We start from the raw sequence: 12,278 nt of genomic DNA, 5'->3' as shown, positions 1-12,278 counted from the left end.
AATTGCAAAATAGAATATTAAGTATATAAAGAAAACAGTGAGAAAATGACCTTGCTTTGACTTGGCCTATTTACTTATATAACTTATTTTCTGTTTCAGGGTTCCCAGAAAGGAAGGTCTAGTGGACGTGTAGTTACTCAGTATCATTATACCCAGTGGCCTGATATGGGTGTTCCAGAATATACTCTGCCCGTCCTAACATTTGTGCGAAAGGCATCATATGCTAAGCGCCATGCTGTGGGGCCTGTTGTGGTTCATTGCAGGTGTGGTTTTTACTGCAGTAAAGTTCACTCTGATTTTTATCGCATTGCTTTTTTGCACAAAAAATAATTTTTCAATGGTGTTATAGGCAGAATTTCACTTTAATATTTAATAATTACTGATGAAAGAACACTAAATTCTTTATGTAGTAGCTGTAGCTTTTGTAAGGCTGAATAATCAACTGGCAATGCTAGCACTATGAATCACCTAGTGACTGTAAACAATGTGATGCTGCTCTGTGCTACATATATATATTTGTTTTTCAAATTGCTTTTCTTTTTAATTTATTTTGCATGTATATATTGCAGCTTGGGTAGCTAAGGACTTTCCTGATACCTGTATTGCAGTAATTGTTTCACTTCTGCCAAAATATGTATTCTAATTTTTTCAGCTCATATAGTCTTTGGTGCAGGGATGCATTGTAATTTCTAAAAGGAGACTATGCAAAAAAGAAGACTGAATATACTACCTGCTGAACTATAGTTCTGCTGTTTGTATCATTCCTCTGTGCTCTATCAATGGTTTGAAATAGAGGAGAGTTCAGGGGAAACTACTTGAGCTCTGACGGTGCTGCAAGCTTTAGGCAGATGTACTGGTAGTGCTCACTGAGACTGAAGCAACCCAGGGAAAGTTGGTTTAAAATGGCCTACAGGACCTGGGATAACTTCACAGTACCAGTGAATGACCAGAGTATTGGAAAATATATAAGCAGGTTCTGGTTTTCTACTATAGTACCTCATCTTTGATGGAACATTTGAAAAGAGAACCTCCTCATGAATTCTGTCCTTCTGGAGCTGAGACTGATGAAGCCAACAGGTAAAGTTGCAATAGAAATGCTGCAAGTTGAAGATAATTTGTGTGGGGATGATCTAATTTTACTGAAACATTTTTTGTACTGGAAAAAAATGATCACGTTTTTTTTATTATGCTGATATCTCCACCTCTGATTGTTCTTCAGAAGTCCAAAATTGGAGCTTTCCAGAAATACCAACACTGAAATATATTCCAATGGGTTGCAGAGAGATCAGCAATATGATAGCCCTCAATAATTTCTTAACAAGGCTGAATTGTATGGCTTCATTCAGACCTCTCCACTGGGTCAAGTACAAATTTCAGGGTTCTAATTGCAAATAGTTTTATAAACCTCGTTTGTTTGTTTCTGGATTGTAATGGAGTTTAGAAGGAATCTCATGGTATGAGACTAACTTCTCTTGTTACCTTTCCAGGTTACACTGAGGTGAAAATACTCTTATTTTTATGAAATTTTACTTAATTATTTTCTTATTTCAGTGCTTTTGTTATTTCATGTTTGTCATTTTTAACAAGGGTATATGGGGCCTGATAATCTTTATTTGTATTTTAATGTGTCTAATAGTTTGCTGCTAACCTGGACCCATTCAGTTTTACATTACTATGTTGGTGCCCAATTCTGCCCTTTTACATACATACAATTCTAGTTGACATAAATGGAATTGTGACTATATAACAAAGAGCAGAATATTGACTTTACAACTCTAACCCAAACTATTCATGAAAAACCTAAACTAACTGTTTATGTATTGAAGTTTTTATACCACATGCATCACTGTGGGATCTAAGACTGTGTTAAATAACTGGATTGTGTTCGGTAATCCAGGGATAAAAAGATAAATTGCTTCAAAGGTACCTCTTTTTTTAGTTTCTCATGAAAAGTTTTGGTTAGAGTTATAAGCATAAGCGACAAATTTTGCCTTTGATATGTGCATGCTAAATTGAATGAGATTTGCACAGGTAAGCTGCATTAGGGCAAAATTTGGTGTTAACATCAGACTATGGCACTATCATGAGTCCTAAAATACTTGAACGCCAATGACCTTCTTACACAATCAATAGGATTTTTATAAACTATTGATCAACTGACCATTGACTAAACTAGGTTGGCTCCCTTTCTTCCTCTTGTTTATTTAGGAAGACCTTACACTTTGTTTGCCTTTCTGGGCTATGTCTGAAGAGCAGTAAGATTTCCATTTGCTAGTGTACTTTCAACAGTTCTGATGCTTCCTAGGATCTTCCTCAGTGCAATATCTCCTTTGAAAGATCCCTAGGCAGTGTCTGAATTTGTAAGGTGTGGTAAATGTAGCCCCTTGTCTGAAGGGTCACGTGTATCAGCAGAGAGGATTCTGGGCACATCAAAGCTCTGAAGTGCACCTGCTTCAAAGGATACCTGGAGCATAAGAGGCCTGAAAGCTGCAAACCAACAAGAAGTCACAAGTCTTGTTTAAACTGGAATATAGGGAGAGTGGTTGAAGGAGATGAGAAATAAGTCTTTCCCCTTTAATAAAAGATGAATAGAGAGGAAGGGGAGAGATTCCTCTTCATCACTTCCCTTACACTAAGAGTAACTGAATATGTTATATGTAATATAGGTATGTAAGAGCTTGCACTGAAAAAACTGATATCTAAGGAGCAGTACCTCACCCCACGTGAGTTCTCTCACTCTGCTTCTGACTCAGGTGCATTTTTGTTTGTTTGTTTTACAGTGCTGGGGTTGGAAGAACAGGCACATACATAGTATTAGACAGCATGCTGCAACAAATTCAGCATGAAGGGACAGTCAACATATTTGGATTCTTAAAACACATACGTACGCAAAGAAACTACTTGGTGCAGACTGAGGTAAGAAGAGAATATGCATTATGGTAAGTAAACTGAAGCCAGCTTCTGTGACTCAGTTGCCAACAGTACAGATGCTGGGTTCCTCCTCCTCATTTGCTCTGACAGGCAGGATGGTGACCAATCACCATTCAGGATTTTCCTGCTGGCTTGTTTTCCCTCCTTTGCTTTTAGAGTTTGTTCTTGCTCTCTTAAGCAATGAGCAGGCAAGTGACCTCCGCAGCTGGGGCTGGCAACGTTTGCACTTTTCTGGGGGAGCTTTAGGCATTTTTGTCTGAGCTCATTTATAGAATCGTCAATAGTTCAGTAATCTGGATTGAAGCATTAAATGATATATATAAAAAGGCTATTGTACCAGTGATGCACAAAGATAGGCAGAATGGTGTTATGTCAAAGAGAATGAGTATAAATAGGAAGGGGATAGGGAAGTCTATTTCAGACCTCAAGAGCTGGAGTCAGATGCTGTTGGTGGTTAGATATTGTGGTGATAGATGCCTTAGGCCTTGGCTACACTCAGGACTTCCCAGCGCTGCCACGGCAGCGCTGTGAAGCGTGAGTGTAGTACATACAGCGCTGTAAGAACTCCACCTCTCCAAGGGGAATAGCTCGCAGCACTGCGAGCGAGCGTGCAGCGCTGCAGGCTCTGATTACACTCGCGTTGACAGCGCTGTACTCGCTGCGCTCCGGGGTGGGGGGGGGCGTTTTCACACCCCTGAGCGCAGCAAGTTGCAGCGCTGTACAGCGCCAGTGTAGCCAAGGCCTTAGAAATACTTTAACTAGAGAAGAAAGTAGCCACAAATGACCAAGTGTTAAAATGGTTGAGAGAGGGAACACATTATAGCCATAGGAATTGGGGGCGAGACACTTATTGTGATAGCAAGGAAGACAGCGGAATAGAGCTAAGTAAGAGGCTGGTTGGAAAATTCTGACCAAGGCTATCATTCCATTCTTAACTCATTCTATGGCTCTAGGAATTGCAGGTCTCTCAGAACAGATGGGATATGATACAACACCAGCCATGCATAGCATATGAGTATGACATTTCAAGGTGCAATTCAGACCAGTGAGGGGCTGTGTCACACTTGCTCTGCAAACTTGGGTACCTCACAATGCTTTGCTGCTGTAGCTCCCATCTGGTTCATTCACAGTCTGCCAGCATGCAAGCCACACCCTGAGTGTTTGTGTATAGCCACATTTCTGGCCCAGCAACACTGTTCCCAGCAGCCTGTCAGCAAACACCAGCCACACTCTGGCTTCCAGCAGCCTTGGTTACTACTTGCAGGGTGACTCCAATGCACTCCCAGTCCCCAATTTCTTCCCCAAAATGTGTGTTCTGCACTGTCCAGCCCTCTCCTGGACAGTTCAGACATATTAGGTCCATTGCCCCTCTAAGGGGATCAACGTACAACAGTCTGTGACACCAAATGGAGTTACCAACAGAATGCACAACACTAGATTCGTTTTGATTAAAGAATAAAACAAGTTTATTTAAGTACAAGAAGATTTTAAGTGAGTACAAGTATGAGGCATTAAAGTCAGAAAAAGAAATATAGATAAACACTTCCTAGTACTAAACTTAAACTCGACTTGGTTCAAGGTGAAATTCTTACCACAGGTTTCCAGTAACATTGATGACCAAGTTTCAGGTCAGGATCTTCTCCTAAAGTCCAAAGGTTGTTTCTTTTGTGTTCTTAGATGAAAAAGAGGAAGATTGATAGGGAGAGATAACTTGAGATGTTTTTGCCCCTCATTTTTATAGATCAGTCACCCTTCGAAATGCATTTTCCTGAAGGTTACCCCTAGTTAAAAGTTCATTCAAACAATAAAGGAGACGCGGTGTCTGGTGGTAAGAGGTTGCACATTGTTTCTTCTCACCTCTGTTTGCTGAAATGCAAATTTTCCTTGTCTCCTGTCTTTCCCCCTCTCCCTTTCTGAGGATCCTGTTTACAAATTATATGTAAATTGAGGTAAACACACATTCCTTTGTTTAAGACCCACTTGACCATTCCTGCCTCATTGGGTTTGAACATGTGCTACCAACGTCATTCAGATGGAATTCATAACTTTACGTATAAAGTTGCTATACACATTTCATCATGATATTATTGACCAGTGAGTTATTAGTTTTCAGATAATACCTCACAAGTCATATTTAGCACAAAGATTATTACAATAGTGTGTAGGGTGTGAATACAGGGGTGAATTCAGTCACACCTCCCCCCTTATAAAGCTGCAAGAGGGTTAGCCCCTGCTGACTCAGAGGCAGGAAATCAGAGCCCTCTTTCCTGGACAGGTCATCTGCCACCATGTTCTCTTTTCCCTTTATATGCACAATTTCCATATCATATTCTTGGAGAATGAGACTCTATTGGAGCAGTTTAGAATTGGAGTCTCTTATTTTGTGTAACAGATTAATGGAAAATGATCAGTTAATAACCTGAACTTTCTGTTAAAAAGATAGGGCTGTAAATTCCATATCTACCTCCATGGGGTCAGACCTCACAAAATTTAACAGAGGACCTGCCAGTAACTCTTGGGGTTCTATGTTAAGGACGCTATATTAATAGTTCGTACAAAGGTTATTCTAATCCTGTGTAGGGTGTGGCTACAGGGGTGGATTTGGTCACAATGTGATTTTATTGGACTTCTGGGTTTTAATATTACATTTCAATATAAAGGAACACAGTCTGTTGTGGTCACATCTAAGAGGCCTCCCCCTTCAGGAGCCCATACAGTATACATATGGTATATTTTTGGAAAGCCAGGCTTTGCTGCTGCCATTCAAACAATTAAAAAGATGCTTGACTTCCTGATTGTCTCTACTTACACTGCTCACCATTAGCCAACAAATATCACAGTTACCACTATTATTCCTACTCTAACTATATAGAAGATCTGTGGTACCTCACACACCGCTGTGTGGCAAAGGCGAATAGATTTTTTTTTTTTTATGGTACCCAGTTAATGGAGAGTCATTGGCATAATCAGCAGGGAATTTCTGGCTCCCAGACCCCATCTGAAGAAGTTTTTGGCACATCTTGAGTTCTCCTCAGTTATATAATTAAATAAAATTTCAACAGACTAAATCATAGCGGTAAGATGGGAAGAATTCATAATCGTATAGAAAGGTTGCTGTGAGCCAACAGTTGCAGTTTAACCAAAGAAGGTGTTCAGGGGAGCAATCTGACAATTGTTAGACGTAAGATGTTTGTTGCTATTTTACTAGGAGCAGTACGTCTTTATTCATGATGCACTGGTTGAAGCCATACTCAGTAAAGAAACAGAAGTTCTTGACAGTCACATTCATGCCTATGTTAATATTCTCTTAATACCTGGACCAACAGGAAAGACAAAGCTTGAGAAACAATTCAAGGTAAGCTTTCATGGATGTCAAAATGAAAAGTGTCAGGGCAGTGTCATTGTTATACTCTGACCCATCACAAGTAAACAATGGCTTGAAAAGTCTGACACTAGATGAAGTCACTGATTGTACCACAGCTTTCCATTAGTTTTCTCGATTCATAACTGCTGAGACTAGATCTAGAGCAGCACAAAAATACATAGCACGTGTTGGGTAAAAAGACCTAATCATGAACTCTACCTCAAACAAGCCATGTTTTCAGAAAACCAGGGCTGAAAACACAATCTAAAAGGTGGATTGGGCCAGATTTACTGAAGTGTCCCTGCTAGAGGGGCCCCAGTGGCAGAAAGACTGCCTGGAAGGGGTTGTAGTGGCACAAGGTGCCTGAAATCTGCTTTGCAGGGTAGGCAGAGCCAGCCAGCACAGCCCCAAAAGTAGGCAGCACTGGCTGGGCTGGAGGTGTGGCATGGAGAAGATGTGGGATGCACTGATTCAACACACCCCTGCTACAGCCACTGCCTTCGTGGCACCCAGCTGTAGTGCTAGTGGCTGACACAGGTTTGCTAGTTGGGGTGAACCTGGCCCATTAAGTGAGAAATTTGCCTTTTCAAATGAATTTTAATTCAGGAAAACAAATTCCACCTTCGTACTTGCTGGGTTATGTGGTACACCTGAATTAGTGCTCTAATTTACTAGCGAACATTACTCACACATGCACAGTACTAGCATTTCTCTGATATAATTAACAACTGAGTAGGAATAAACCAGGCTTATTAATAGGAATTCACAGTTCGTCTCACTCCCCTGGGTAGGATGAGCTTGTAATGCTGCATAGTCACTCCCTGGGGGAAAGCAGAACCTCAGATTGCTCAACAATGACCCTTTCAGAGAAATTAGGAGTTGGTGAGCTCAGAAGGGAATCCCCTAACAGTGCTGCATAGCTGAAAGTACGTGACAGGCTGGATCGCAAGTGCAAATGGGAGGAAACGTTGAAGGCCAAATTCTAACAAACCAAATAATATCAGAGAGTGGGTGTTTCCCTCACTCTTCCTTTCCTTTGAAAGCCAAAATTATTAGAGCATTTATATTACAAATGTGAATGACTTGATCTAATTAAGACATTACTGTAAGCTGATTTTAATATAACTAACTCTACAGTTCATCTCTATTTTCTTCATTGTACAGTAACAGGATTCTTTCCCCTATTGTTTCAGCTACTGAGCCAATCTAATATACAGCAGTGTGATTATTCTACTGCACTGAAACAGTGTAACAGAGAAAAGAACAGAACTTCATCAATCATCCCTGGTAGGCTTGTTCAAATCAGTTGCTTTCGATGGCTGTGGGGCAGAGGGTCCATGATTCCTGTAATGTAATTTTAGTGAAATAATGTTTCACACTCAGGACTAGTTTACACTAGAAGTGCTACATCAACACATCTGCACTGATGCAGCTGCACCGCTGTAGTGTGTCTGGTGAAGATGCTGTATGCCGAAAGGAGAGAGCTCTCCTATCAGCACAATTACTCCACCTCCGCGAGAAGTGCAAGTTATATTGGCGGGAGAGCATCTCCTGCCGACATAGCGCCGGTGTGCACAGCATTTAGGTCGCTGTAACTTGCGTCACTCGGGGGTGTCTTTTTTCACACCTCTGAATGACATACATTATATCAACATAAGTGGTAGTTTAGACCTGCCCTAAGTAGCCACTGTTAGGAGAAGAAGGTAGAGAGCTGGGTGATGTTTTATCCTGTTTGATGGATCTTTATTTTATTATCATTACTATAATACATGAGCCAGACAGTACAACATATAGACTAGTTCACAACTTTCTTTTACAGTGGAAAGATCTAGAGTGGGTATCTCATCACTATCTGGTGAAGGTACAGACTACATCAATGCTTCCTATATTATGGTAAGTCAAATTGTCTGGTCTGCTGAAAAATACTCTATACTGCTATACATATTTTTAGAGTTGACAGATATCTGCATGTTAGTGGCACAGTCTTTATTTTGAAGGGATTCTCTGCTTTCTCTTCCATTTTTCACATTTTCCATTCTTCCCTGGTGGATGCTGCACTGGAATTGTTTTTAAGTCCACTCAAACACATTACAGTTTGACTCAGCATACAGTAAGAACCCACAACACTTTTAAAATAGTACAATTTAGCACAACTTATGGGCGAGATTCAAAGGTTAATGTGTTTGAGTGGACTTAAAAACAATTCCAGTGCAGCATCCACCAGGGAAGAATGGAGTGACATTTGGCAGGTATGTCTGGGCTTTCTTTCATAAAGCAGGGAAGTTATAATTAATGCTAGAGGATTTCACAGAGAGAAAGAATAATTATTTTAAGAAATTGAATTTATTCTTTTGCTGCGTACCCCGAGTCCCTGCAGAATCCTGGCTAGGGCAGAGCAATCAGTACATATGTCTGGGCTAATACACATTTTTATTTTGAGTTGGCAGTTCACCATTAACGCTCTGTTGCTTGCAATACATTTTTGGGGTGGGGAGGGAACTTGAACATTTATTTTTTGTTTTTTATTGGTTTTCTCCTTTTCTATTTGACATACATTGATTTCTATTCCTGGGAGTCACATGAAATACAGGTTTCAGAGTAGCAGCCGTGTTAGTCTGTATCCGCAAAAAGAACAGGAGTACTTGTGGCACCTTAGAGACTAACAAATTTATTAGAGCATAAGCTTTCGTGGACTACAAAGTGGGCTGTAGTCCACGAAAGCTTATGCTCTAATAAATTTGTTAGTCTCTAAGGTGCCACAAGTACTCCTGTTCTTTTTATGAAATATAGGCCAATCTAGCTCTGTTTTTTAGACTTCCATCTTTGTATAGTGAAAGCTTCATTTAAATATCTATATTGTTGGACATCAATTCTCAGACTGATGTTTTTGTTTTGCAGGGTTATTATCAAAGTAACGAATTCATTATTACCCAGCATCCCCTGTTACATACCATCAAGGATTTCTGGAGAATGATATGGGACCATAATGCTCAGCTAATAGTCATGCTTCCTGATAGTCAGAACATGGTAAGATTGATGGCTAATTGTTGTGGTTTGATCCAATGTAGGCTATAATAGTATCCTAATTTAAAAACACCAAACAGGTCAATACAAAACTTGGATATGGAATCTGAGACTCTACCAAATACAGTTTTTAAAAGAATATGATAGTACTGATCTGAAACATATGGGAAATCAGCTTGTGTTATTCACTGTGGGCTAATTCTTGAGGCCTTATTTGGGCAAACTCCAACTGAAGTCAATAGTAGTTATTCGGAGTAAAAACTGAGAGAGATGCTCAAGTGTTGGAGCTGTATGTATACATTAAGAATGAGCTAATGTACTCTTCAATGATTAGTGGCATATGCTATAGAAACATCTAAGGGTTTTCATTTTTATGTTTTGGGTAAGACCTGAGGAAAGGGAAGGTGACTGTGTATGAGTGTGCATTTTGGAGGACAGTCATGCAAATGCTTGAGAGAAACTTCTGTGTCTGAGAAATAGCTGTGAACACGAAAATCTACAGTCTTACTTTCTCTGCAAACAGTTCATAAAGGTTATTCTTTTCATAAATGGGAAAGACTTTTAAGTTAGCCTTAGTGATCAGGGCAACTTCTGAGACCTGTAAATAATTGTGCCTGCAAGAAAAGACATTTTTAATCCTGTCAAATTTAAATTCATGAATTGAACTTTAAGACTGTCACTTATATACATTTTGCATTATTTCTCTACCAACGCATCTACATTGTATTGTTTTATTTTGAGAACTGGAAAGAAAATTACTTAACTTTGTGGCCTTTTTTTTTAGGCTGAGGATGAATTTGTTTATTGGCCAAACAAAGATGAGCCTATAAATTGTGAGAGCTTTAAAGTTACTATGATTGCTGAAGAACACAAGTGTCTGTCTAGTGAGGAAAAGCTTATAATCCAAGACTTTATTCTAGAAGCTACACAGGTAACATCATTAAAGTGGTACACTTGTGGGGATTTGATTTGTTGAAGTTAAATTGTAAAGGTTTTAACGTTAAAATAAATAATATGCGAGGTCCTTTAAACACACAGGCCGGGATCCACAGAGGGACTAAGGCATTGGACCCCAGAGCTTCACAACACCGAATTTTTATGTGATTAGAAAACACTGGAATAAACTTTGATCCACAAAGCTTTAATTAGGCACATAGGCTCCCTATATAACAAATGGGGAGAGGTAGGCAGCTTAGAATGTGATCCCCAAAAGCCAGCACAGTACGTGGGGAAAGGCCTAAATTAGCCAATGGAAGATGCTGACGAGAGAAGTGTATCCTAAGCCTCATCCCTCTCGCAAAGATAGGTGCTGAAATCCGGGGTGAAGGGAGATGCCTGTCTCTGGGGGAAATAGGCAGGCAAACACCTATCGTGCCTTGCAGACCCGAGCTGGTAAGCATGCTCAGAGGCTGCCTAGCTCCACACACAACAACCGGGGGAGTGGAGAATAAACTCGGATTCCCTAATACTGTTTAGTCCAATGGTTGGGGTACTCATCAAGGATGCAAGAGACCCCTTGGTTCAAGTCCCCAATCTCCCTGATAAGAAGAAGGGACTTGAACATGGATCTGGCACCTCTCAGGAGAGTACGCTAATCAGTAGACTACATAGTGATTCTCACTTTTTCTCTGGCCCAATTAATGTTTCATTATTCAATTGTTTAAGTGGAACAACTTCAGTAGGAGAGCTTGAGGGAGACCCATATTAGACTAATCCATAGAGCAGTGACCAGATCACTCACCTAATAGGTACTTAATCACTCTTCAAATCCCTTCTATCAGATCTTGATCTGGTGTTCTCCCACATCCCAGGCGAGCTCCCTAACCACTGGGCTGAAGGATATAGGGGAGCCCCAACACCCAGATGTTTTGTGCTAGCCGGTCTCTGAGTTTTACCAGACAGGGCCCTGTAGGCAAGATAGGTGTGTGAATATGTATCTCCCTCCAGTTTGTGGATCGCTCAGGCAGGAGATAGGTTCCAGATGCCCAGAGTAAGGGCTAGTGTACACTGGGAATTTATGTCAGCATAGCTTCGTCTCACAGGGGTGTAAATCTGGGGATTAGGCACCTTAATAGCTTTGTGGATCCAGGACATAGATTGTAAACTCTTTGGGGATAGAACATGTGTTTCTATGTGTGTGCAAAGTAATGAGGCTTTGCTCCCACTAGGGCCTTTGCATATTATAATACAAATAATAAGTAATAGTAATTGCATGAATGAAACGCTATAGCATCAAGAACATAGACACTAACTACACATACAGAGACACCAAAACTGCCTTGTTGTTTTAATCATACAAATGCCCTATTAATTTTCATAGAAACATCATAGAAATTCTAGGTTAAATGTGGTTGTATTACCAAATTAACCCCAGGAATTTAAGGGATTAGTCCTGAAAGACTGAGTACTGAGCACCCTCGCCTAATCCATTGACTTCACCCTACTCACATGCTTAATTTTGAGCATGTACATAAGTGTTTTGGTAGAGCTCAAAGTCAATACCTTGCAAGACTCAGTTCTTAGGGTTTAATTTAAGACTTGATATATTGGTCTTGAAAAAACAAGTCACATTTTTGCTAGGTTATTTGTGGAGCATCTGTTAGCTCATAAACAGGATGAAGTTTAACAAAGACAAATGCAAAGTGCTCCACTTAGGAAGGAAAAATCAATTTCACATATACAGAATGGGAAAAGACTGTCTAGGAAGGAGTACGGCAGAAAGGGATCTAGGGGTTATAGTGGACCACAAGCTAAATATGAGTCAACAGTGTGATGCTGTTGCAAAAAAAGCAAACATGATTCTGGGATGCATTAACAGGTGTGTTGTGAGCAGGACACGAGAAGTCATTCTTCCGCTCTACTCTGCTCTGGTTAGGCCTCAGCTGGAGTATTGTGTCCAGTTCTGGGCGCCGCATTTTAAAAAAGATGTGGAGAAATTGGAAAGGGTCCAAAGAAGAGC

At 40.3% G+C, this 12,278-nt stretch overlaps 1 protein-coding gene across 1 annotated transcript in view; it reads left to right on the top strand.

The window, feature by feature from the left end:
- Nucleotides 1–12,278, top strand: part of PTPRZ1 (protein tyrosine phosphatase receptor type Z1) — a gene marked incomplete in the record, with an annotated part of 199,168 nt that overhangs the window by 178,826 nt on the left and 8,064 nt on the right. The window contains 8 exon segments of the mRNA XM_034768527.1: nt 100–263; nt 994–1,077; nt 2,781–2,916; nt 6,140–6,286; nt 7,489–7,582; nt 8,115–8,188; nt 9,194–9,322; nt 10,104–10,250. Coding sequence (XP_034624418.1) covers nt 100–263; nt 994–1,077; nt 2,781–2,916; nt 6,140–6,286; nt 7,489–7,582; nt 8,115–8,188; nt 9,194–9,322; nt 10,104–10,250 — 975 coding nt within the window.

Source organism: Trachemys scripta, chromosome 1 (assembly GCF_013100865.1).
Source record: "Trachemys scripta elegans isolate TJP31775 chromosome 1, CAS_Tse_1.0, whole genome shotgun sequence".
NCBI classification, from domain to species: Eukaryota; Metazoa; Chordata; order Testudines; family Emydidae; genus Trachemys; species Trachemys scripta.
The sequence above is the reverse complement of the archived record's forward strand: the minus strand, read 5'-3'. Positions and strand labels throughout refer to the sequence as shown.